The 27767-nt window shown below is 43.7% G+C and overlaps 1 protein-coding gene across 1 annotated transcript in view; it reads right to left on the bottom strand.

Annotated features, from left to right (window-relative positions):
• SPAG17 (sperm associated antigen 17) overlaps nt 1–27767 on the bottom strand; it is a gene marked incomplete in the record, with an annotated part of 227908 nt that overhangs the window by 147399 nt on the left and 52742 nt on the right. Inside the window, 1 exon segment of the mRNA XM_073614557.1 lies at nt 3849–3989. Coding sequence (XP_073470658.1) covers nt 3849–3989 — 141 coding nt within the window.

Raw genomic sequence — 27767 nt, 5'->3', positions numbered from 1 at the left:
ATTTGCATTCCTGTCCATCCAGTCTTGAGATTTACGCACCTCTGGCACACACAGGGCAGTCCTTGTCTGGCAGGGCAGGAGACCTTATTTTTCTCTGCTGCAGTTTAGTAACACATGGGCCCATTTCATCCAATCCGGTGCATTTCCTCCCGCAGTGTGGGAGGCAGAGCAAAACACTGGAGGGAGAGGCACTAGTAGCGGAGGACCTAAATACCATCCCAGCAGCCAGCATCAGGTGGAAAACTATTACTGGGTTCTGCTGGGAGACACCTGCTGGTGGACACCGGAACTACAACCTTCCGTTCTGGGAAGCACAGTGCCACCAGCAGGTGATCCAGGCCTTGATACATACCGAAACGGGTGTGAACCGACCAGGTAGGAAATACGGCATTTTTCCTTGTCTTGCGGTGGGACTACACTGGAATAGCTGCCCAACGCAGTTCCACTGGCCCTAAAGTCCCTCTCACTAAGGTCCCTGATGCACTTCTCCCACAGCCCAGGTGCAGCGTAGCATATACGTAATTTTCTTGCGTGTTAGCTGCACCTTGCCATAGACAGTTTTGGTGTGCTTTCTGAAAGTGTACCGAAACTGTGGGACAAAATAGAAGTCTATGGCAAAGCGCAGCTAACCTGCAAGAAAAGCACGGGTACACTATGCTGCACCCTTGCTGCGGACAAAGTGCACCAGATCGTGTGAGAGGGCCAGTAGAACTGTGTTGGGTGGTTATTCCAGTGTAGTCCCACCGCAAGACAAAGAAAAATGCCGTACCTCTTACCTGGCTGGGTCACACCCATTTCAATACATGTCAGGACCTGGATCACCTGCTGGTGGCACTGTGCTGTCCACCAGCAGGTATCTCCCAGCAGTCAGCAGATCCCAGTAATCAGTTTCCACCTGATTCTGGCTGCTGGGACAGTATTTAGGTCCTTCACTACTAGTGCCTCTCCCTCCAGTGCTCTGCTTCCAGGGACTGCATGCCGTTAATTCTGATCCTGACCTTGATCTTGCTCCTGCCCAGCATCCTGTGCCTTACTGCTTCTTATCTACTCCTCTTGTTCCTGATCCCAGCCCTGGCTCCCCCTCCCATCTGTTTCCTGCTGTCTCTGAGTGTTTTTCCATCAGGTATACATAAATGACCTATACCTATACCAAGGGCATTAATTCAACTTTGTTCAAAGCTGCACAGTTTGTTTTTATCTACAGGCACCCCTTATCTGCATAGGCAATTTTTTGGGTGAAGGTGATCTTTGCCTTTAAGCCCCCCCCCCCCCCACCTCCAGTTTTCCCCCATGAAAAAGTATTTTCCTATTTAATTTATTATTATTATTATTATCATCATTTTTATACAGGATTATTAATCCTCAGTTATCCCCAATTAACTCCTTTTCCCCTTTGCTATTATTTTTCAGGTTTTTTTTTTTTTTTTTTATCAATAATTTCTTTATTTTACAAAAAATTGTGACAAAAAAAATTTGCAACTTCAAAAAACTCCCCATGCCTCTTACTAAATACCTCAGACTGTCTACTTTCCAAAAAGAGGTGATTTGGGGGTATCTGTACTGTCCTGACATTTTGGGGCCTCAAGAAATTAGATTGGTCGTCAGTACATCAGGACTGATCAATTTTCCCATAGTTTATATATATATATATATAATGTATATCCCATATTTTGTAGACGCGATAACTTTCACCCAAACCAATCAATATACACTTATTGGGATTTTTTTTTTTAACCAAAGACATTTAGCAGAATAAATTTTGCACTCAATTTATGAAGAGATTTGATTTTATTGGCTATGTTTATAACAGAAAGTAGATTTTATTTTTAATCAAAATTTTTGGTCTTTTTTTTTTTGTTGTATAATAAATAACAAAAACCCGAGTGGTGATCAAATACCACCAAAAGAAATGTGTAAAAAAAAATATTACAAAAATTTTGCTTGGGTACAGCGTTGCATGACCGTGTAATTACCAGTTAAAGTAGTGGAGCGCTAAATAGCAAAAAATGGTCTGGTCATGAAGGGGGCAAAACCTTCCGGAGGTCAAGTATTTAAAAACAATGTTACCCTGTATCTATCTCTGGTCTGATCAATGTTTATAAACAATGTTACTTTGTATCTCTCTATCTCCTGTCTGATCAATGTTTATAAACAATGTTACTTTGTATCTCTCTATCTCCTGTCTGATCAATGTTTATAAACAATGTTATTTTGTATCTCTCTATCTCCTGTCTGATCAATGTTTATAAACAATGTTACGTTGTATCTCTCTATCTCCTGTCTGATCAATGTTTATAAACAATGTTACTTTGTATCTCTCTATCTCCTGTCTGATCAATGTTTATAAACAATGTTACTTTGTATCTCTCTATCTCCTGTCTGATCAATGTTTATAAACAATGTTACTTTGTATCTCTCTATCTCCTGTCTGATCAATGTTTATAAACAATGTAACTTTGTATCTCTCTATCTCCTTTATGATCAATGTTAATAAGCAATGTTACTTTGTATCTCTAGACTTCCTGTCTGATCAAGGTTTATAAACAATGTTACTCTGTATTTCCCTAAATACCCCATGGACAATGTTTGCAAACATGTGCCAGATGGTTCGTCAGGTGGTTAAAGTGGACCTTCAGTCATTTTTTTCTTTCCATCTATTAAAGACTCTGCTTTTGTTGTTGTTTTAACTTTGGATAATAAAACATTTTTTTCTGCCAGTAAATCCCTTATACAGCCCACTTCCTGTTTCTTGTCTGGTCATTAGCCTAGGCACAGCTCTCTCTCTCACTCTTGTGAAAGTTTGCCAGGAAGGGAGAGGGGGGGGGTGAGTCATAAGAGGGCCAATGAGAGCTGCTAAAGCTGGAGGTGTGCCTCTGTGTCTGTGTAAATTCAGGAAGTGAACAGGCAGCAGCTTCAGCTGCCCACAGTTAAAATGGCTGCAGCCAGACTCAGTGGAGGGAGATTTCTGCAGCATTTTTGTCAACTACAGAATCCCAGTATATATAGAATAATATGCAAAGTGGTTGGAGGGAAGCTTCAGAATGGCAAAGATGTTTTTATTACAAATTATGTGAGCAGACTGCAGTTCCTCTTTAATCTTTTTTGCCATTTGCATTTATTTTGTTACTTTTTTTTTTTTCAGTGTCAGGGAAAAACATAATAATGTTTTCAGGGAAACAAATGATTTTTTCAGTATTAGGGAAACAAATAATTTTGTTTTAATTATTTGACACGCCACAAGAAACACTATTTTTGTGTAATTTTATAAATTGGTATAAATTACAGAATAAAATGTATACTTTTGATCTTTAATAAGTTACTTTTTTTTAACTTATGCTGGTAAAAAGAGGAGAAAAAAAAATGCATTTTTGATGTCTTTTTGTTTATAAATTATAATGAAAATAAAGTAATTTTAGCAAATTTTGCAAAACAACATTGCCTAGTTCTAAAGCATAGTTCTTCCCAAAAAAAAAAAAATGTATTGATTATTTTGTCATAAGTAATAAAGTTACATTTGTGCAAATGTAAAATTGCTGTGGTCCATAAATGGGGCAGGAAAGCTGAAGTGTTTGGCTGTGTTTTGGTCTGTACATCTCTATAAAATATTAAATAAAAGTAATAGAGATGGAATTGGCAGTCTAGTCTCAGGCCATAGATTAAAAATAATAAATAAAATGAACATGATGCGGAAATTTAATTTATTCTTTTTCACGGGTTCTTTAAAAACAGGCAGGTTGTGTCTGAGCGCCGTACAACCAGCAATACATTCCCTCGTGCGTCTTCTTTTATCACATAAACGTCCAGGTCCTGATATCCCACCGCTGTCTATAGACAATGAGGCTCCATACCTGCTGCAGAACCCGGTCCCAGGACACCAGACTGAAGAGCCTGCGCTGGGGGGCCACAATGGCCTGTGATAGGGCCCGAGTGTGCACTTCATCCTCCTGCTGGTTCTCAACCACAAAAGAGATGCTGACCTTCCAGTTCTCCTGCAATGATAAGATCGGGGAGGAGGTGAGAATACAGCTGCAAAAAAAAAATAATAATATAAATTTTATTCTAATATTATCTTCTGGGCTTCAAGAGGACCAATCACCAATGGGCATTGCTAGCAATCTGAATCTGCCCTCTTATGTTCTTCTACTAGTCTAGGCTCGCCTCTCAGAGATAGCTGTGTGTGTGCTGCTGATATTCGCTTGTATTCTCTCCCTGTCAGTCCAGAGAAGTCAGTCCAGGGTCAGCCTGTAATTTGTTATATATAAAAGTATATCAAGTTCATTTCACAATAAGACCTGGAAGCTGATCAGGAGGTGGAGGGATTGGCAGAGAGAAGTGGTGGACACCGAGCGATTGAGGAGTTTTCTGTTATTTCCTTTAGGCTGGGTTCACACTGGTGCGACACGACAGCCGTCCTACTTTGGATCCGACTTTGCCCTACAACTTGAAGCCGAAATACGTCCGACTTTCAATGAACAGGGATCCGATTTGGATCCCCGCCAATACCAGGCATTGTGTTTGGTAGGAATCTTGAGGGGGAACTCCGTCAGATGACATCACCCGGTGGGCACACCCCATGCCTGTATAAGTCGTTGTGCACCGCGCACACGGCATTACAGCAGGAGAGAGTGTCGTGCCAACATCGGAAGAAGAGAAGAAGGAAGAAGACGATGGAGAAGACCGGGCCACCACTAGAAAAAGAGCAGGCAAAAGAGCAGAAGATAGCAGAGGAGCCCAGCAGAAGATACCGGAGAGCGGGAGAAGAACCGGAGAGCGCGGAGAAGAGGCCGGAGAGCGCGGAGAAGAGGCCGGAGAGCGTGGAGAAGAGGCCGGAGAGCGCGGAGAAGAGGCTGGAGAGCGTGGAGAAGAGGCCGGAGAGCGTGGAGAAGAGGCCGGAGAGCGTGGAGAAGAGGCCGGAGAGCGTGGAGAAGAGGCCGGAGAGCGTGGAGAAGAGGCCGGAGAGCGTGGAGAAGAGGCCGGAGAGCGCAGAGAGGTCAGAAGAGACACCCGAAGTCGGAAGAAGACCCTCCGGAGCCGCCTAATAAATTACTTTAAAAATCGGTCTAGTGTGTTTTTTTTATTGACACTTTTTTTCCCCCAGGTGAATGGGTAGGGGTACAATGTACGATGGGGGGGCCCGGATCTGGGGGCCCCCTTATTAAAGGGGGCTCCCCGATTCCGATAAGCCCCCTGTCCGCAGACCCCGACAACCAACGGCCAGGGTTGTTGGGAAGAGGCCCTTGTCCTCATCAACATAGGGACAAGGTGCTTTGGGGTGGGGGGGCCGCAGGCATGGGGCCTGGTACGGTTCAGGAGGAGGGGGCGCTCGCTCATCCCAACCCCCTTTCCTGACTGGCTGGGCTGCGTGCTCGGATAAGGGTCTGGTATGGATTCTGGGGGGACCTCCACGCTGTTTTTTCGGCGTATGGGGGTTCCCCTTAAAATCCATATCAGACCCTAGGGCCTGGTATGCTCTTGGAGGGGGAACCCATGCCGGTTTTTTATTTAAAGTTTGGAGCAGAGTTCCCCCTCAAGATCATCAGAGCACAAATCGCATGCCAAAGTCAGGTCATGCGAGACGGCGATCCGACTTCAGTGATAGTCAATGGGCTGAATGTAGGATCAAAGTCAGACCAAAGTAGTACAGGGAGCATTTTCAAAGTCGGACTGACTTGTGTCGGACCAGTTAGGATGGCCCCCATAGGGAAACATTGATTTTCACATGTCATATGACATGAGCTCCCAATGTCGGAGCGTTTGTCGTACCAGTGTAAACCCGGCCTCACTGTTGCCCCGGTTTTACCCTGCATTGCTCACTTTATGACTTTTTTATTACAAGCAAAACTTGACAGGTGATCGAATATGCTCCCCCTTAGCCAAAAAAGAATAAAGTTTTGAAAGCTATGCACAGCATCCCTCCCACCAGCCATGATCTGTCTGCATTGTACAGACAAACACAGAGAGTCAGTGATAACATCTATGCTGTTTATGTTCTATTGCTGTGGTCTCCAAACTGAGGCCCGTTGGCCAGATGTGGCCCTCTGCTTGCCTTTATTTGGCCCTTGGGGCATTATTCCTTCCACTGACACCAATGATGGGGCACTATTCCTCCCACTGATACCAATGATGGGGCACTATTCCCCCCACTGATACCAATGATGGGACACTATTCCTCCCACTGATACCAATGATGGGGCACTATTCCTCCCACTGATGCCAATGAGGGGACACTATTCTTCCCACTAATACCAATGATGGGGCACTAATTCTCCCACTGACACCAATGGTGGGACACTATTCCTTCCACTGATACCAATGATGGGGCACTATTCCTCCCACTGATACCAATGATGGGGCACTATTCCTCCCACTGACACCAATGGTGGGACACTATTCCTCCCACTGACACCAATGATGGGACACTATTCCTCCCACTGATACCAATGATGGGACACTATTCCTCCCACTGATATCCATGATGGGGCACTATTCCTCCCACTGATATCAATGATGGGGCACTATTCCTCCCACTGATACCAATGATGGGGCACTATTCCTCCCACTGATGCCAATGAGGGGACACTATTCTTCCCACTAATACCAATGATGGGGCACTAATTCTCCCACTGACACCAATGGTGGGACACTATTCCTCCCACTGATACCAATGATGGGGCACTATTCCTCCCACTGACACCAATGGTGGGACACTATTCCTCCCACTGATACCAATGGTGGGACACCATTCCTCCCACTGATACCAATGATGGGGCACTATTCCTCCCACTGATACCAATGATGGGGCATTATTTCTCCCACTGACACCAATGATGGGACACTATTCCTCCCACTGATGCCAATGAAGGGACACTATTCCTCCCACTGACACCAATGGTGGGACACTATTCCTCCCACTGATACCAATGATGGGGCACTATTCCTCCCACTGACGCCAATGAGGGGACACTATTTCTCCCACTGACACAAATGGTGGGACACTATTCCTCCCACTGAAACCAATGATGGGGCACTATTCCCCCCACTTATACCAATGATGGGACACTATTCCTCCCACTGACGCCAATGATGGGACACTATTCCTCCCACTGATACCAATGATGGGACACTATTCCTCCCACGGATATCAATGATGGGGCACTATTCCTCCCACTGATACCAATGATGGGACACTATTCCTCCCACTGATACCAATGATGGGGCACTAGTCCTCCCACTGACGCCAATGAGGGGACACTATTCCTCCCACTGACACCAATGATGGGACACTATTCCTTCCACTGACACCAATGATGGGACACTATTCTTCCCACTGATAGCAATGATGGGACACTATTCCTCCCACTGATACCAATGATGGGGCACTAGTCCTCCCACTGACGCCAATGAGGGGACACTATTTCTCCCACTGACACCAATGATGGGGCACTATTCCTCCCACTGACATCAATGGTGGGACACTATTCCTCCCACTGACACCAATGATGGGACACTATTCTTCCCACTGATAGCAATGAGGGGACACTATTCCACCCACGGACACCAATGATGGGGCACTATTCCCCCCACTGACACCAATGATGTAATTTTTTTTTTACTCGCACTGATGCCAGGGCATTTTCTACTACCACTGGCCATAGTCCAGCCCCACCGTAAAGCTTGAAGGGCAGTAAACTGGCCCTTTTATTTCAAAAAGTTTAGAGTAGTATCTATTGGGTAGATTTTCTTTAACTTCCTGTCCCAGAAATGCAACAGGAAGTCAGATTTTGTCACAAACTGGGAGGACAGTTTGAACCAGAACAAGTGTCCCCCCCATTGGAAAATTTCCCCACTTTTCCGGTTCTGGTGACAACCCAAAATGTTTTAATTTTTATTACTTTTTTTTTTACTTTTTTCTTTACCAGACACGGCGACAATGGTCACCAGGACATATAAAAAAAGATGGTTACAGGGACAGCAATAAAAATCTCCCAGAGGGTTCTAATCATTCTCTACTTCTTGGCTTTGTACACTATAAATGTTCCCCATTATCCAAAATATAAAAATATAATAAAAAATTGGCCGGAGCTGGGTTTTAATAAAAATAAAAAAAGTGGACAATTTTCTCACAAAAACTCTGTATGGCAATAATTGGATACAGAGAATTACCCTTAATGGGGTTTGTGGGGGTCACGGTTGCCCGAGGAGTTGTGTCCTCCTCCAAAAAAAAAAAAAAACTGCTGACTTGGCGAGACGATGCGACTTTGCCTACTCAGCTACGAACGAGTCAAGTGACCCCAAAAAAACAAAACAAATGATTCGATCGGGCCCTCGGAGGGTCCTCTGGCCCCGGACCCAGCCAAATAAGTTAAAAATGTTGTATTTGAAGGGTGTTGGCGCTCGCCCCCCAGACCCCTGCCAGCCGTTCCCCCCTCGTTTTATGGATATTTATATCACAATCTAGCAGCAGATGAAAATTGGATTGAGGTCATCGTTTTCTTCCCTCGGCAGAATTCAGCCTGGATTTCACCGCCGCCAACACGAGACATAAATAGATCTCGCGGCCTCTTCTGCAGAAATTTTTTTTTTTTTTTTCTCTCCCTCTCTGCCGAAAATTTGTAAGTTGGCTGGAAAGTGACGGGACTTCAACAAGCTAATAAAACTGAAAATCCCGGTTTCATCATCTCCCCCCCCCCCCCCCTCCCCCCCGATGCCGAGTGCCAGCCATGCCAAACGCTGAGCTCATTCCGCTAACATTTCTTTCCAAATGATCTGCGAGAGGCGGGTTTTTTTTTTTTTTTTTTTGTTCAGTGATTTACTGAATTCACATAGAAAAAAAAAAAGAAGCAAAAAAAAAAAAAAAAAAAAGGACTTTTTGATGGATGAGTTTTCTGTTCGTTGAGAAATGAGAATAGGGAGCTGCAGATTTCGTGCCGCTGCGGCCAAGACTAACACCTTCTAACAAGGAGGAACGAGCTGCGGAGCCGCGCCGGGTGTTGTGTCAGCAGAGCCGCGGCTGATTGTGGCAAATGTTAAATGTGTGACCTACGCGCTTGTGCCAGACATTATTGTGAGGGTTTAAAGGTACACTCCTGTCTGATACAAAGTAACATTGTTTATAAACATTGATCAGACGGAGATAGAGAGATACAAAGTAACATTGTTTATAAACATTGATCAGACGGAGATAGAGAGATACAAAGTAACATTGTTTATAAACATTGATCAGACGGGAGATAGAGAGATACAAAGTAACATTGTTTATAAACATTGATCAGACAGGAGATAGAGAGATACAAAGTAACATTGTTTATAAACATTGATCAGATGGGTGATAGAGAGATACAAAGTAACATTGTTTATAAACATTGATCAGACGGGAGATAGAGAGATACAAAGTAACATTGTTTATAAACATTGATCAGACGGGAGATGGAGAGATACAAAGTAACTTGTTTATAAACAAGCCCTGCTTCTACAATGTGACCTGCCCCTACTTCTTTGGGGCCCATTCAGACCTCGGGTGTTGGGCTGAGTTGCTCATCTGAGGTCAGACGCAGTCAGTGTTCATTTTGACATAAAACTTCGATTTAGTTTTAGTTATAGTCTTTTGACTAAAATGCCATTTTAGTTTTAGTCGTATTTTAGTCTACTAAAATCTCCAGTACGTTTTGGTTGACTATAATCGAATGGGTTTAGTTAAATTTGAATGCATTATTTCTTTAGAACTGCCAAACATTATATACTCCTGGAGTAAATCGAATAAGATGTTTATTATTTCTGGTATGAAGGTTTGTACTACAGACACAGATTTAGCCGTTGTGATATCAATTCAATTTAGTTTTAGTCTTAGTCTTTTGACTAAAAAAAAAAAAAAAAAAAGTAGAGCTGCACAATTAATCGTTAAAAAAAAAATCGTGATCTCGATTCAATCCCCCCCCCTTGATCTCTATGCAGAATTTTCCGATTCATTCATGTAACAAGTGTAGAGACTTCTCTGCTCACTTTTCGTTCTTAGGTCAAAGGAATGAACCTCGGTCTGTAAATGAGGGAAGTTTAACCACTTAAAGACTAAACATTTTTTTTCTGACATTTGTTTCTTAAAAAGTTAACATCGGTATTTTTTTGCTAGAGAATTACTTGGAAGTAGGGTTGTCCCGATACCGATACTAGTATCGGTATCGGCACCGATACCGAGCATTTGCCCAAGTACTTGTACTCGGGCAAATGCTCCCGATGCCTCCCCCGATACCTGAACTGTCAGCTGTGATCGGCGCGTGGGGGAGTTACAAGATTCTCCCCCGGCGGCTTTCACCAGCTTTAGTGACAGACAGCGGTGATCGCTCACTGCTGACTGTCACTGCATCCTCCTCCGTGCCCCCTCCTTTCCTCTGTCCCTCTCAGCTGTCCCCTCCATTCCTCTATCCTTATCTGTCCCCTCCGTTCTGCTCTTATCTGTCCCGTCCGTTCTCCCCCTCAGTTCCTCCGTCCTCCCCCTCCTCCTTCCTTTGTGTATGGATAGAGTCAGCTGACTCTGTCCATTCACATAACTGAAACATTGTAATCTCCTGTGATTACGATGTGTCAGTTTATGAATGGAGAGAAGCCGCTGTCTTCTCTCCATTCATTGTCAGTGCAGCTGACGCTGCAGAGAAAGGGACTGGGGAATCTCTATCCTCTGTCTCTTTCTCTGTCTCAAGGGGGAGATATCAGAGGTCTGTTAAGACCCCTGATATCTCACCAAAGCCCCCCAAAAGGGCTGATTAAAAAAAAAAAAAAAAAACAATAAAGAATAAAAGAAATATTATTCTAAAAAATAAAAATTGTAAAAAAAAAAAAAAAAATAACACACACATACAACGTTCACCCCCTCCCCCCCCCCCCCCCAAAAAAAAAGCAAGCACTGTTAAAAAAAAAAAAAAAATGAAAAAAAAAAACACTGTCACGTGACATTAAAAAAAAAGTATCGGTAATCGGTATCGGCGAGTACTTGAAAAAAAGTATCGGTACTTGTACTCGGTCCTAAAAAAGTGGTATCGGGACAACCCTACTTGGAACCCTCAAATATTTTATATATATATATATCAGAGACCCTAGAGAATAAAATGGTGATCGTTGCAATATTTTAAGTCACACGGTATTAGCACAGCGGTCTTTCAAGCGCAATTTTTTGGGAAAAGATAAACTTTAATGAATTAAAAAAAAAAAAAAAAAAAACTAAACAGTAAAGTTGGCCCAATTTTTTATATAATGTGAAAGATGATGTTACGCCGCGAGAGAATCGCGATCTTTATTCTAAGCAACAACAAAAAAAAAAATTGTGATTCTCATTTTAGCCTGAATCGATCCATTTTAGTTTTAGTTGTATTTTAGTCATCTAAATTGTTTTTAGTTTTAGTTGTATTTTAGTCATCTAAATTGTTTTTAGTTTTAGTTGTATTTTAGTCAACTAAAATATTTTAGGTCGATGAAATGAACACTGGACGCAATGCAAAGCTGACACCCCATCCACACCAGCACGCTGGGTGAAAATGGAGCTTGTTGCAGTTAAAACGCATTGCAACCTACCACAATGCATCACTGCATGCAATAAGGATAGAAAAATAAAAGGATTTTGGCTGCTACTGTAAGGGCCAGTTCATATCACATGCAGTCCAGTGCGTTTTTTTTTTCTGCATCAAAAACGCATGGAACCACCAGTGCTTGCAGTTCCAGAAAAAAAAGTAGAACTTGCTGCATTTTTTTTTTCTGCACTGGACTGTACTGGAACCCTGTAAAACACATCAAAAACACACTGGAAGGCATCGGAACGCACCTAAATGCACCAAAAATGCACATTTGTCCTTATTTAAAGCGGAGGGCCACCCTAATAAAAAAAAAAAAAAAAAAACTTGCATTAAAATGCTCCTAAAAATGTGAAAAAAAAATAGAAAAAAAATTATTTTTTTTACTTACCAGAAATGGCTGTTGCTAGGCAGATCGTCCTAATCTGCCACTTCCTACACCGCGGTGACCTTCAGTCTTCTCCTCCTCGCGTTGTCTTCTGGGGAATGTGGCGCGGTGTGTTCTGGGAACTGTGTGTGTCCCACAACACAGCCGCCCATTCACAAACCGCCACGCGACTCGCGCATGCGCAGTAGGAAACGGGCAGTGAAGCCACAAGGCTCCACTGCCTGTTTCCCTTAGTTGGAATGGCAGCACTGGGACCCGAGAGCCGAGGGACGGGTCGGCCTCGGGCGGCCGACATCGCGGGCACCCAGGACAGGTAAGTGTGCTTATTAAAAGTCAGCAGCTACAGTGTTTGTAGCTGCTGACTTTAAAAAAAAAAAAAAAATTTCAGCTGGCCCAACACTTTAAGGTTAAGAAAAAAAGAGGGGGGGCTGCATCAAAAATGAACTGGAATGCATCAAAAACGCGCATGCTGAAAAGCACCTGGAACGCATCTGGACTGCGTTTCTATGGTGTGAACTGGCGTGCGCGTTTCTGATGCATTCCAGTGCATTTTTGATGCAGTCCAGTGCTTCCCCCCCCCCCTTTTTTTTTCTTAACCTTAAATAAGGACAAGTGTGTTGCAGTGCATTTTTGGTGCATTTAGGTGCGTTCCGATGCCTTTTTGATTTACAGCGTTCCAGCACAGTCCAGTGCAGAAAAATTGCAGCAAGTTCTACTTTTTTTTCTGGAACTGACCGCACTGGTGTGAACTATGCCATTGAAAACCATATAACCTACTTTCCATGCGTTTTTGATGCAGAAAAAAAAAGCACTGGACTGCATGTGGTGTGAACCGGCCCTTAAGAAAAAAAAAAAAAAGTATGTGAATGCAACGCAGTGCATAAAAAAAAAATGCATGTTAACTCAAATGTGTTTTAAGCGCATCAATGCGCACGTAATAATGCAACGGAAGTGGTGCGATTTAACATTTTATTGAATTCGCCTCTGCATGCAACTTCCTGCAAGCACAAGACAACCAACCAAGATCTCTTTGTGATATCATTAAGCGGATTGGTTGGTGAACCTGACCGGCGGGATAGCTGAGACTTGTAGTTCCTCAATGGCTGCAAGCCTATAAAGCTCCTTCACTGATGAGCTCCAATGGAAGGGGGGGAGGGGCAGGGGGGGGGTGAAGAGTTGCTCAGCCACTGCACCACCCTGATGTTTCCACACCGCCTTCCCGGCCTGGTTCGCATTATGCGCACAGCTTGGCGTCAGGATCTGCGAGGAGCGGCGGAGTGATTCACGCAGGAGGGGGCGGAAGGCTCTGGCCGTCCAGCACTAACACTCTATTACCGATGACCAGATTATTGGGTGTAAATGATGCCTTTTAGTGGTTATGCGTAAAAAAAAAAAAAAAAAAAAAAAAAAGCTGCAAGCTCACACCCTGACACTTCTGCGGCGAGGAGCCACGCCTGTAATGTGTCGGTGCGTCCACCGTGTGGCAGTATACCTCCACCTAACCCTCTGCTGCCGGGGCTCTGGAGGGGACACACAATTATACTGGTGTTGGGTGATGCATGAAGCATTGGCTGCAGCTGTGGGCGAGAGAGAGGGGTCTGCGGGAGGGAGGGTCCCGCTCAACAGGCGTTGTGGGGGGGGGGGTAAATCTGGTGAAACCCTCAATACAATCATTGTATTCCGATCGGAAATACACCCAGGCAGACACAGCTGCGTTTGCAGCAGAGCCCAGGAAGGCACGGGACGCACAGCGGCTGCCTGTCATATGGCGGATTTGACACTTTCAGTGCCAGAAAGCTGCTCTGCTGTCCGCAAACTGACCGATCTGGAGGGTCAGATCGACTTCGAGCGGGAAATTTTGACGGAATCAGATATCACTTTATGCCCCCCCCCCATTACATAATTCTTTATGGCACCCCCAATGCATCTGGAAAACGTGCGTGCATAGCGCAAAAACAGATAGCGCAGTACCGTGAGATTTGTTAGGACGCAATTTTAAAGATCACGTCTGCGCTACTTTTTTTGTGTGTTCCCCACATGTTTGCCAGCCCATTGAAAATAACGGGCTGCCCTAAACACACCGGGCGCCACATTATGGTGTCAACGAGCCCCTAAGTGATGTACATTATCTCACAAAAGTAAGTACACCCCTCACATTTATGTAAATATTTTCTTCTATCTTTTCATGGGACAACACTGAAGAAATGACACTTTGCTACAATGTAAAGTAGTGAGTGTACAGCTTGTATAACAGTGTAAATTTGCTGTCCCCTCAAAATAACTCAACACACAGCCATTAATGTCTAAACCGCTGGCAACAAAAGTGAGTACACCCCTAAGTGAAAATGTCCAAATTGGGCCCAAAGTGTCAATATTTTGTGTGGCCTCCATTATTTTCCAGCACTGCCTTAACCCTCTTGGACATGGAGGTCACCAGAGCTTCACAGGTTGTCACTGGAGTCCTCTTCCCCTCCTCCATGATGACATCACGAAGCTGGTGGATGTTAGAGACCTTGCGCTCCTCCACCTTCCATTTGAGGATGTCCCACAGATGATCAATAGGGTTTAGGTCTGGAGACATGCTTGGCCAGTCCATCACCTTTACCCTCAGCTTCTTTAGCAAGGCAGTGGTCATCTTGGAGGTGTGATTGGGGTGGTTATCATGTTGGAATACTGCCCTGCGGTCCAGTCTCTGAAGGGAGGGGATCATGCTCTGCTTCAGTATGTCACAGTACATGTTGGTATTCATGGTTCCCTCAATGATCTGTAGCTCCTCAGTGCCGGCAGCACTCATGCAGCCCCAGACCATGACACTCCCACCACCATACTTGACTGTAGGCAAGACACACTTGTCTTTGTACTCCTCACCTGGTTGCCCCCACACACGCTTGTCACCATCTGAACCAAATACGTTTATCTTGGTCTGATCAGACCACAGGACATGGTTCCAGTAATCCATGTCCTTAGTCTGCTTGTCTTCAGCAAACTGTTTGTGGTCTTTCTTATGCATCGTCTTTAGAAGAGACTTCCTTCTGGGATGACAGCCATGCAGACCAATTTGATGCAGTGTGCGGCGTATGGTCTGAGTCCTGACAGGCTGACCCCCCACCCCTTCAACCTCTGCAGCAATGCTGGCAGCACTCATACGTCTATTTCTCAAAGACAACCTCTGGATATGACGCTGATCACGTGACCTCAACTTCTTTGGTGGACCATGGTGAGGCCTGTTCTGAGTGGAACCTGTCCTGTTATACCGCTGTATGGTCTTGGCCACCGTGCTGCAGCTCAGTTTAAGGGTCTTGGTAATCTTCTTATAACCTAGGCCGGTGATGGCGAACCTTGGCACCCCAGATGTTTTGGAACTACATTTCCCATGATGCTCAACTACACTGCAGAGTGCATGAGCATCATGGGAAATTATTATTATTATTATTATTCAGGATTTATATAGCGCCAACAGTTTACGCAGCGCTTTACAATATAAAAGGGAGACAATACAGTTATAATATAATACAATACAATAGGATTAAGAGGGCCCTGCTCAGAAGAGCTTACAATCTAATAGGGTGGGGCAGGTGGTACAAAAGGTTGTAACTGTGGGGAATGAGCTGATGGAAGTGGTAGGAGATTAGTTGGAGACGTGATAGGCTTTCCTGAAGAGATGAGTTTTCAGGGATTGCCTGAAGGTAGCAAGAGTAGGGGCTAGCCGGATAGATGGAGGTAGCGAGTTCCAGAGGATGGGAGAGGCTCTGGAGAAATCCTGGAGACGAGCATGGGAGGAGGAGATGAGAGAGCTTGAAAGCAGGAGGTCTTGAGAAGAGCGGAGAGGACGATTTGGGTGATATTTGGAGACAAGATTAGTGATGTAGCTTGGGGCAGAGTTGTGAATGGCTTTGTATGTTGTGGTTAGAATTTTAAATTTAATTCGCTGGGTGATTGGGAGCCAGTGTAGGGATTGAAGTAGAGGGTTGGCAGACACTGAGCGGTTGGTAAGGTGGATAAGTCTGGCAGCAGCATTCATGATAGACTGAAGAGGGGATAGCCTATGGAGCGGTAGGCCAATGAGATCTGGAAATGCAATTCCAAAACATCTGGGGTGCCAAGGTTTGCCATCACTTGCCTAGGCCATCTTTATTTAGAGCAACAATAATTTTTTTCAGATCCTCAGAGAGTTCTTTGTCATGAGATGCCATGTTGAACTTCCAGTGACCAGTATGAGAGAGTGAGAGCGATAACACCAAATTTAACACACCTGCTCCCCATTCACACCTGAGACCTTGTAACACTAACGAGTCACATGACACCGGGGAAGGAAAATGGCTAATTGGGCCCAATTTGGACATTTTCACTTAGGGGTGTATTATTTACTATTACTATTGTTATTTTGAGGGGACAGCAAATTGACACTGTTATAGAAGCTGTACACTCACTACTTTACATTGTAGACAAGTGTCATTTCTTCAGTGTTGTCACATGAAAAGATAGAAGAAAATATTTACAAAAATGTGAGGGGTGTACTCACTTTTAGCGATACTGTACATATACACACATTTATGCACACTGTATTGCCAAAAGTATTGTGACGCCCCTCCAAATCATTGTATTCAGGTGTTCCAATCACCCCCATGGCCACAGGTGTATAAAATCACACACCTCGGCATGAAGACGGCTTCTACAAACATTTGTGACAGGACGGGTCGCTTTTGGGAGTTCAGTGAATACAAGGGTGGTTGATAGGTGGCCACCTGTGCAATAAGTCCATCCGTGAAATTTTCTTTGCTACTAAATATTCCACGGTCAACTGTTAGTGGTATTATAACAAAGTGGAAGCAACTGGGAATGACAGCAACTCGGAGTGGTAGGTCATGTAAAATGATAGAGCAGGCTCCAAAGATTAGGTTAGTTTTCTGGGAATCAATTATTCCCTTGATCTAGAAAACATCCATGCGGCCTCTTCAATGTACACCTCTTCAGTTCCTCTATCACGATGTTAGGTCCTCGGTTAGGCGATACAAAAAGAGTGCAACTCTCTATTTGTTAAATATTACAAAATGCTTGATCCCAAGGTACTGGAAACGGGCCGCCTGTCCAACACTAACTGAATGGAAGTGAGGAATAAACTAGATCATGGAGGCTGAACAATGATGAGGACCAGATGGACCTTTTCTGTGATACTTGGTCGGGATGGATGTACTATTCTGACGAGATGCTTAATTATGTCATCTTTTGGATTCAGTAGCAGCCCTCCTAGGCCCACAATCCCTCTCGGACTTAGAGGCCCTTATGGAGTTTTAGGTGTAGCTGAGGCAACCCCGACACCACTTGTCCATACCTGGTTTTGCTCTTCGGTTCTACACTTCAAGGTGTTAATCCCCCTCTCTTTTTTTTATTCCTTACTTTTCTTTTGTTTTTTTTTTCCTTTCTAATTATCTACCGACTGTTCGTATTGGTCCCATACGGTGCGTTCTAATATAGGATGATGATACCCAGGATATGCCGGTCCAGTTTACAGGTTAGACTTTGACGAGTTTATCAAAATGATTGACTTTGCTTGGCCTTGGGGCAAAATCTGTTGATGTGAAATCTACCCCATAGAACTGTCTCACTAGATATTGCCTGGACTAAGGCCCCATACACACCATTAGGCCCCGTACACACGATCGGACTTTCCAACGGCAAATGTTGGATGTCAGGCTGTTGGCGGAAAATCTGACCGTTTGTACACTCCATCGGACAATTGTTGTCGGACTTTCCGCCAACAAATGTTGGCTAGCATGTTCTCAAATTTTCTGCCAACAAATGTGTGTTGAAAAATAGTGAGTGATACGCTGCGCTTTAGAATATTACACAATAAATGCACGCTGAAGATTAAAAGCGGCATGGCATGAAATATTACAGCGGCTGGTTTTGGAACGGTGTATGCTTCCTCCTAGACTGTCAGGACGGTACGACAGGCAGTCTATCTGTCTAGGAGGAAGCATACACCGTTCCAAAACCAGCCGCTGTAATATTTCATGCCATGCCGCTTTTAATCTTCATTAAATTTTATTTATTTTATTTATTTACATTTATTGTGTAATATTCTAAAGCGCAGCGTATAATTTACTATTTTTTGTCTAAGTGCACAAGCTTATGAGACGTGTGTAGCGCTTGCAGCTGGTTAGTGATATCTATTAGGCTTTAGGTTGATTAAGGCTCGCAGGAATTTTATTGCTTTCCTAACAAATGTGTGTTGTCGGATTTTCCGAGCGTGTGTACACAAGTCTGTCGGACAAAAGTCCAAAGTACAAAACACGCATGCTCGGAAGCAAGGACGAGCCGGAAGCGGTCGGTCTTGTAAACTAGCGTTCGTAACGGAGAATTAACATTTGTGACGCGGCAAATTATTAAATGTGGAAATGCAGCGCACAATTCTCTTCTTCTTTAATGGGATAATAATGAAGCTGCTTTGCTGGTGATACTGGTGGAGTTATTGCAAACTACTTCTCAAAGGCTTTTTTTTCTAGTGATATCAAGAATAATATTATGTTTTTTTTTTGTTTGTTTTTTATTTGTGCAAGTTACCACAACACCATTATCCCGTAGTTTATAAGAACAAAGATACAACTATGTTGGTGTCCCTTGTTAATTTTTTACATTGTATTTTTTTTAAATGTAACTGCCGACTCCCAAACTGTCATTTGAAGTAAAACACATAGCCAAGTATTATTCTACACAATTTTTTTATTGTGCATTAAAAAAATTTAAAAAAATAAAAAATTAGACATGCTACCTGCCAATAGAACTTAACAAAAAAGTGCATTCTATGCATCCAAAAATATAGAAAATATACCAAATCAAATCATTATTATTCAACCCAAAAAATAATGTCAAAGCAATAACTCCAAGGCCAATAATAAACAACATGTTATCTCCTCCGATTCCGCAACATGGTTGACGAGCGGGCATTCAAAAATGAACTGAAAAGCACGAAATGGAAAACACAAAACGAAAAGCGCGAATCAACACTCCCCAAACTTCTACTGACACGAAATTAGCAGAAGGAGCCCAAAGGGTGTCGCTAAAGAGCTGAAAAACAACGTAGTACATCTAGTACATCACTACGTTCGTAATTGTTGGCCAACAATTGTGTGGCCGTGTGCATGCAAGACTAGTTTCAGCCAACGCCCTTCGGACAAAATTCCACAGTTTTGTTGGCGGAAAGCTCAATCGTGTGTACGAGGCTTTAGATATTCTGCAGATTTTTATTTTCAGATTTACCAATACCATGTACTGCGAGGGCCGGCCTGATTGTATACAGATTGAAACTCCTAAGGTTTGACCTCATATTGTATGGTTTTGGTAAATCTGAAGACAAAAACCGAATAGTGTGTATTGGGTCTAATACTTCTATGTTGCCAATGTTTCATATATAGATGTGTTTCCCTTTTTGTTTCATTGTCTTGTATAAATGTTCAATAAACAAAGATTATAAAAAAATGTAAAAAAACATTACAGCGCATGCTGAAGATCACAGTGCGCAGAAGTCGCCAACTGTCTGCAGAGTCCATAGCTACAGACCTCCAAATTTTGTGTGGCCTTCAGATTAGCACAACAACAGTGCATAGAGAGCTTCATGGAACGGGTGTCCATGGCTAAGCAGCTCCATCCAAGCCGTACATCACCAAGTGTAATGTAAAGTATCGGATGCCGTGGTGTAAAGCACGCCACCACTGGACTCTAGAGCAACGGAGACGTGTCCTCTGGAGCCACCAATCACGCTTCTCTATCTGGCAATCCGATGGACGTGTCTGGGTTTGGTAGTTGCCAAAACGGTACTTGCCTGACTGCATTGTGCCAAGTGTAAAGTTTGGTGGAGGGGGGATTATGGTGGGGGGTTGTTTTTTCAGGGGTTGGGCTTGGCCCCTTAGTTCCAGTGAAGGGAACTCTTAAGGCGTCAGCATAACAAGACATTTTGGCCAATTTCATTCTCCCAACTTTGTGGGAACAGTTTGGGGATGACCCCTTCCTGTTCCAACATGACTGCACGAAGCAAGGTCCATAAAGATGTGGATAAGCGAGTTTGGGGTGGAGGAACTTGACTGTCCTGACTTCAACCCGATAGAACACCTTTGGGATGAATTAGACAGGAGACTGTGAGCCAGGCCTTCTTGTCCAACATCAGTGTCTGACCTCACAAATGCTCTTCTGGAAGAATGGTCAAACATTCCCATAGACACACTCCTAAACCTTGTGGACGGGCTTCCCAGAAGACTTGAAGCTGTTATAGCTGCAAAGGGTGGGCCAACTCAATATTGAACCCTACAGACTAAGACTGGGATGCCATTAAAGTTCATGTGTGTGTGTGTAAAGGCAGGCGTCCCAATACTTTTGGTAATATAGTGTGTGTTTATCGGGCGCACGCAAATTTAAGCGAGGGCTACAGCACAGCCTTACTTTGCCGGGAGGGCGTCTATTGACGTCCATCCGTAATCCTAAAGTCCATGTGTGTGTAAAGGTAGGCTTCCCAATACTTTTGGCAATATAGTGTACGTTGCTGTGTGCTGCAAGGTATGTGCGTTGCCTTAATGCATTGGGGGTTAGTCCATTACAAATTGTGCATTACAAATTTAGTGATGTCTCCGAATTTCCTGACAGGTTGCGTTGGCGTCCAGTTATTTTTCATTAAGCAACGCACTTTAACTAAATGGGCCCCCAACGCCCAACCAAAGGATGATCTCCATTCATACGTTTCTAACAAACTTCAGAAAAGACGAGACATCCCCTTGAAGCCTGAAACACAAGCCGGGGCGCTGGGAATAAAGCGCGGAGAATGTGGCGGGCGACATTTCCCGGGAATCCAGCATAGACTTTGTATTTATATAGCACATGGAAAGGCGTCCCGAATTCACGAGGTGACAGCTTTTAATCACTCCATGCGTCTCGCTCCACTGGGGCAGGCAGAGGTGGGGGGAGGGGGGGTGGTAAAAAAATGTAAAATGCAGCTATTCTTACAGCACAAAGCCGTGGCACGGTGAGAATCCACTTTCTGCTCACAAGTATTTTCCAGCAGGGCTGCCAAAGCTCATAACCGCCTGGAACGGGCTTGCAGGAATCGCAGCGCCCGCTGGCACGCCTTTCAGGCTGTGCGACACGCTCCCCCCCCGCAGGAGGGGAGACCGTGAAATACAAAGCAAAGATAAACAAATAAAACGAAGGACACCTGTCCGAAAATAGCGTCTCCGGAAATAGATCGCAGGCGTAAAAAAAAAAAAAAAAAAACAATCTGCGGCGGCAGAGGAAATTGCTGGGTGATCGGAAATACACCCTTGGGGGCGAAGGGCGAGGAGAGGAGGCACAGGCGGGTCAGAGGGTCATCCCCTACGGGAGGAAGATTTTTCCTGTGTATAAGTATTCAATGATGGTCGGATAATCGGGCCACAAGATTGGCTGGAAAACATCTCAGGCGCCGTACAGACTTCTGACGACAATAAAAACTATAAAAAAAATTCACTGGATGAAATGTCACAAGCATTTGCCTTGCTAAGACAAAATATGGCCGTATTTTACTTGATTTCCTATGACCGTCAGCTCCATCTAATGGCATATTGCGGTATTTTCCCTGATTGAGGTATTTCCCGGGAAGCAAAAATATTATAGCCACTAGATGGAGCCGATAATCATAGGAAGTCAATATATTTTGTAAAATATCATGTCGACTAGAACATTCTTCTAACAAATACCCAAATAAGCGCTACGTAAACTGTTGGCGCTATATAAATCCTGTATTATAATAATAATAATAATATTAATAAAAATAATAATAATAATAATAATAAAGTCCTGCCATTGCTTTTCTTGTTTCCTCTTCATCCCATTTCACTTTAAAGGTCTGGTATGGATTTTGGGGGGGACCCCACACCGTTTTTCTTTTCAATTTTGGCGTGGGGTTCCTCTTAAATTCCATACCAGACCAAAATGGCCTAGTAAGAATTGCAAGGGGGGGGGGGAGGACCCCACACCCCACGCCATATTTTCCTTTTTTATATTGCCAGCTGGTTAAATATACTTTAACTTTTTTTTTTCTTTAGAAATGTAATTTTTGCTGCAGCGGGTTCTATAAATGCTACAGATGCATCACTTTTACAGGCAGACTAAGGGGATCCACTAGGTACTATATTTAAAGGAATTTTTCATTTTTATTGTTTCCCTTAAAGTGGGAACCCCACTTAAAGTGAAACAATAAAAAATGAAAAAAAAAAAAAAATCATTTTAACCACTTCAGCCCCGGAAGGTTTTACCCCCTTCCTGACCAGAGCACTTTTTACAATTCGGCACTGCGTCGCTTTAACTGCTAATTGCGCGGTCATGCAATGCTGTACCCAAATGAAATTTGCGTCCTTTTCTTCCCACAAATAGAGCTTTCTTTTGATGGTATTTGATCACCTCTGCCATTTTTATTTTTTGCGCTATACACGGAAAAAGACCGAAAATTTTGAAAAAAAATGATATTTTCTACTTTTTGTTCTAAAAAAAATCCAATAAACTCAATTTTAGTCATACATTTAGGCCAAAATGTATTTGGCCACATGTCTTTGGTAGAAAAAATGTCAATAAGTGTATATTTATTGGTTTGAGCAAAAGTTATAGCGCCTACAAACTAGGGTACATTTTCTGGAATTTACACAGCCTTTAATTTATGACTGCCTATGTCGTTTCTTGAGGTGCTAAAATGGCAGGGCAGTACAAAACCCCCACAAATGACCCCATTTTGGAAAGTAGACACCCCAAGGAATTTGCTGAGAGGCATGTTGAGCCCATTAAATATTCATTTTTTTTGTCCCAAGTGATTGAATAATGACAAAAAAAAAAAAAAATTACAAAAAGTTGTCACTAAATGATATATTGCTCACACAGGCCATGGGCATATGTGGAATTGCACCCCAAAATACATTTAGCTGCTTCTCCTGAGTATGGGGATACCACATGTGTGGGACTTTTTGGGAGCCTAGCCGCGTACGGGGCCCCGAAAACCAAGCACCGCCTTCAGGATTTCTAAGGGCGTACATTTTTTATTTCACTCTTCACTACCTATCACAGTTTCGGAGGCCATGGAATGCCCAGGTGGCACAAACCCCCCCCAAATGACCCCATTTTGGAAAGTAGACACCCCAAGCTATTTGCTGAGAGGCATGGTGAGTATCGGATGGTCTCCCCCTCGCCTCCCGATGCTCCCAGTCAAATGCTGACCGCCGCTGGCACCGGGGGGGGGGTCCGATCGGACCCCCCGCCCGCGGGAGGCAGATCACGTATGGGTACGTGATTCTGCCTGCCCGTGCCATTCTGCCGCCGTATATGTGCGTTAGGCGGTCGGCAAGTGGTTAACCACTTCAGCCCCGGAAGGATTTACCCCCTTCCTGACGGGCCATTTTTTTGCAATACAATACAGTTTACACACACAGATCCCCATTTCTGCTCTGTGACGAGTGATCGCGGGTGCTAGGCTCCTCAGTGACTCGCCCCTATACCCCTCAAAGCGGCCACCGTACAGCTACGGAAATTTGCGCAGGGGAGCCATTCTACCGCTGTCAAACACTAGTGGTTAATATAGTGCCTGGGGGGGGGGGGTCCCTTAGTCTGCCTGTAAAGTGGTGTATCTGTAGCATGTATGGAACCTGCTGCAGCAAAAATGACATTTCTGGCTATTTACATTTTTTAATTTTTTTTTTTTTTTTTTATGGTGTGGGGTCCCCCTCCAAAATCCATACCAGACCCTTATCTGAGCACGCAGCCTGGCAGACCAGGAAAGGGGAGGGGGGACGGGCGAGCGCCCCCGCCTCCTGAATCATAGCAGGACACATGCCCTCAATATGGGGGGGGGGGTGTGCTTTGAGGCAGGGCAGTGCCCCAGATCATGCTCCTCCCATCCTATGGTAATGAGTATGGGGTACATGCTCCTATGTATCATTGTGGCAGTCCTTTATTTTTCTTTATTGTTTTCTCCTTCATACCTTTGCCTTGGTGGCTGGCTACCCACTAGTGGTCCCCCTTGTTGGGGTATATTATGTTATTTTCATCACTTTTCAATTTGCTTTCTATCTAGGCCCTGTCACATTACCATTTCAATACCTTTATGATCACAGCACTAGTACACCCCTCACTAATTATTATTATCACTATTTTATATATTTTCATGTTTTATTATATTATATACAAATTTACACTTTTCAGTAGATGGGTTCATTTCATGTGGTTCACATCACCCTTGATCATCCATGGGGGGGATTCGTCCTTGGGGACTGCCTTTTCTGTTGGTCTTTCCATCAGTGCCATAGGGGGGTCACCGCCTCAGCTCCCGGGGCCGATGACCCTCCCAGCTGGCCTCCAGTTTTTCACGCCTAATGCCCAGACTCATAGTTGGTCTATAAGTATGAGTGGGGGACCCACCTTTGCATCTTCCTTTCCCTCCGCCTCTTGTAGACATAGCCAATTGATTTTTTAACATTTTTTAAATTAGATTTTTTAACATTTTTATTAGACACCTATCCTGCATCTGCTCCTGGAGAGTGGAAGTAAGCCACGAAACGCGTTGAGCTATTAGATGCTCCTTTGTTTCAATCTCAAGATTATTACCAACATTCATTTTCTACTGGATCTTACCAATTTAAATCATGTTTTGTTATTGTGGAGACACGCAATAATGAGTTTGGTGTTTTATATGAGGATATCATTGTGAACCAATGTGTTGCTATGCTACCATGTTATTATGTATTATGTATGGAATAAATTCTATTTTACATTTTTGTATGTATTATGTTACTATGCAATATATATGGTCACAACTCACAGGCTAGCTGCCACTCACTGGCTAGCTGCCATAACCACGGTATCCTCTTCTTCGGCGGGCGGTCCGCTTTCCGATAGGAGTGGTCTCTCTGGCAGATTCGCCGCAAGATCACTTTTATCGGTGGCGGGAGAGGGGGAGCCCCCCCTCCCGCCACGCTCCGGTGCTTACCGGAGCCGTCGGCAGCGGCAGAGGCGATCGGATCTTCACCCTTGCTGGGCATGGGGACGAGGGAGGGGGAAGATGGCCCCCCACCCGTCTCCATAACATTGCAGGGTAGAAGCGACGTCAAAACGTCACTTCCGCCCAGAGCTCTTAAAGGGTCATTTTTTATTTTTTAAATGACAAATTTTTTTTTTTGCATTTTAATGTAAATATGAGATCTGAGGTTTTTTTGACCCCCCCAGATCTCACATTAAAGAGGTCCTGTCATGCTTTTTTTATATTTCAAGGGATGGTTACATTCCTTGTAATAGGAATAGAAGTGACACTTTAAAAAAAAAAACTGTGTAAAAATAAAAAATAAAAAGGTAAAATAAATAAGAATAAAAAAATAAATAAATAAACGCGCTCCGCCCCGCCGAGCTCGTGTGCAGAAGCGAACACATATGTGAATAGCGCCCGCATATGAAAACGGTGTTCAAACCACACATGTGAGGTATCTCCGCGATCGGTAGAGCGAGAGCAATAATTCTAGCCCTAGACCTCCTCTGTAACTCAAAACACGCAACCTGTAGAATTTTTTTAATGTCGCCTATGGAGATTTTTAAGGGTAAAAGTTTGTCGCCATTCCACGAGCGGGCGCAATTTTGAAGCGTGGTATGTTGGGTATCAATTTACTCGGCGTAACATGATCTTTCACAATATAAAAAAAAAAATTGGGCTAACTTTACTGTTGTCTTATTTTTTAATTTAAAAAACTGTATTTTTTCCAAAAAAAGTGCGCTTGTAAGATTGCTGAGCAAATACGGTGTGACAGAAAGTATTGCAATGACCGCCATTTTATTCTATAGGGTGTTAGAAAAAAAATGTATAATGTTTGGGGGTTCTAAGTAATTTTATAGCAATAAAAAAACTAATATTGCCGCAAAATAAGGGTGTTCACTGTTTTTAACTTGTAAACAACAAATCTAAAAAAGAGGCTTATCCTTAAGTGGTTAATATGCAGCTTACAAAGCACATTACACAGGCATGGTGCACTGTTGTCACCATCAGCAACAGAGGTTTGGCTGCAAAGAGGTTGCAGGAGATCAGCAGCACTGAGAATGTGACAAAGTATGAGAAAAGGTGAAAAAGAAGGATTTTAATTAAAATGAATTTCACTCACTTTTTCTTTTTTTTTTTAAAAAAAGAAGAGTTCCTCTTTAATAAGAAAACTGTAATGGTTTTACCAAGAACACTGCACAGAGCGAAACACGTCTTTTAGTTATGAGCCACTCTACAAATGTAAGAAACTGCAACCCCAGGAGAACTACAGTAACAAGAATTTGGGGGGGAGGGGAACTACAAGTCCAAGCAGATTCTTGTCCAGAATAACCGCAGAAACCAACATTTTGAGACCTACAAGGCCCAGAAGATTCATAGCTGGAATACCTACAGTAATTAAAATCTGGGGAACTACAAGACCCAGCATATTCATATCTGGAATAATTGCAATAACCCAAATTTTAGGGGACTACAAGACCCAGCAGATCTGTATCTGGCATATCTACAATAACCAGAATTTGGGGGAGCTACAAGACCCAGCAGGTCCATATGCAGAATAACTACAGTGACCGAATTTTTGGGAATTACAAGACCCAGCAGATTCATAACTGGAATAACTAAGGAAAACAAGTGTATAGGTGCTGCAACCTTCACTTGTTTAATAATAAAAGTAAAAATAACAAACGTAGTCAAAACATAGCCAAAGTTCAGTAAACGGAACGGATAGTCAGCCAAGCCATAAGTCAGGGATCAAAGTAGTGGAACAGCAAGCAGGATAAGGAGCCAGAAGGGATGTCAGCAAAGCCAGTCTTTAAACAGGAACGCAGGAGATAGTTTCTTGTGATGTTGACCAAGGTGAAGGCAGAGCTCCTCTGGGCTGGGCGGCTTAAGTAGGCAGGACTGACGAGCAGGATATCATCAACAGCTGAGTACCTGTGGAGAGAGATAGGAGCTGGCAATTAGCCGACAGCTGAGCGGCCAGCTCACAGAAGGAAGGGCTGAGCCCAGCCCTGACGCCTTCCCACATAAAAGTTCCGCCCGGTGCTCAGACCTTGAGAATGTTGACACCTCCAATGCACCAGAATAAGGAAAGGGATGGTAGGCACTCAGGATGACATCCAAAATAGTATTACTTTATTAAATACATGTACAGAGCTGTAAAACAGCCTACGCGTTTTGGACGTTAGTCCTTAGTCATGGCTCATATCTGGAATAACTACAGTAACCCAAATTTTAGGGAACTACAAGACCCAGCAGATCAGTATCAGCAATATCTTCAGTAACTAGAATTTGGGGGAACTACAAGACCCAGCAGAACTGTATATGGAATAGCTATAGCAACCAAAATTTAGAGAACTACAAGGCCCAGCAGAGCCACATCTGCAATAACTACAGTAACCCAAATTTGAGGGAACTACAAGACCCAGCAGATCCATACATGGAATAACTACAGTAATCAGAATTTGGGGGAACTACAAGACTCAGCAGATCCATATTTGAAAAAACTAAACAATAATTTAGAGAACTACAAGAGCAGATCTGTATCTGGAATGCCTACAGTAACTAAAATCTGGGAAACTACAAGACCCAGCAGATCAGTAGAATAACTACATTAACCTAAATTTGGGGAACTACAAGGTCCAGCAGATCCATATCTGGAATATCTTTGGTATCCCGCATGTTTTGTTCCGCTGATTCCCCATCACCCCCCATGGGGACCCACAGATGGGGGGTCTAGGACCGGGATGGGGTCTAGGACCGGGTTGGGGGGGGTCTAGGACTGGAATGGGGG

This window comes from Aquarana catesbeiana, linkage group LG02 (assembly GCF_042186555.1).
Source record: "Aquarana catesbeiana isolate 2022-GZ linkage group LG02, ASM4218655v1, whole genome shotgun sequence".
In the NCBI taxonomy this organism is placed as follows: Eukaryota; Metazoa; Chordata; class Amphibia; order Anura; family Ranidae; genus Aquarana; species Aquarana catesbeiana.
The sequence above is the reverse complement of the archived record's forward strand: the minus strand, read 5'-3'. Positions and strand labels throughout refer to the sequence as shown.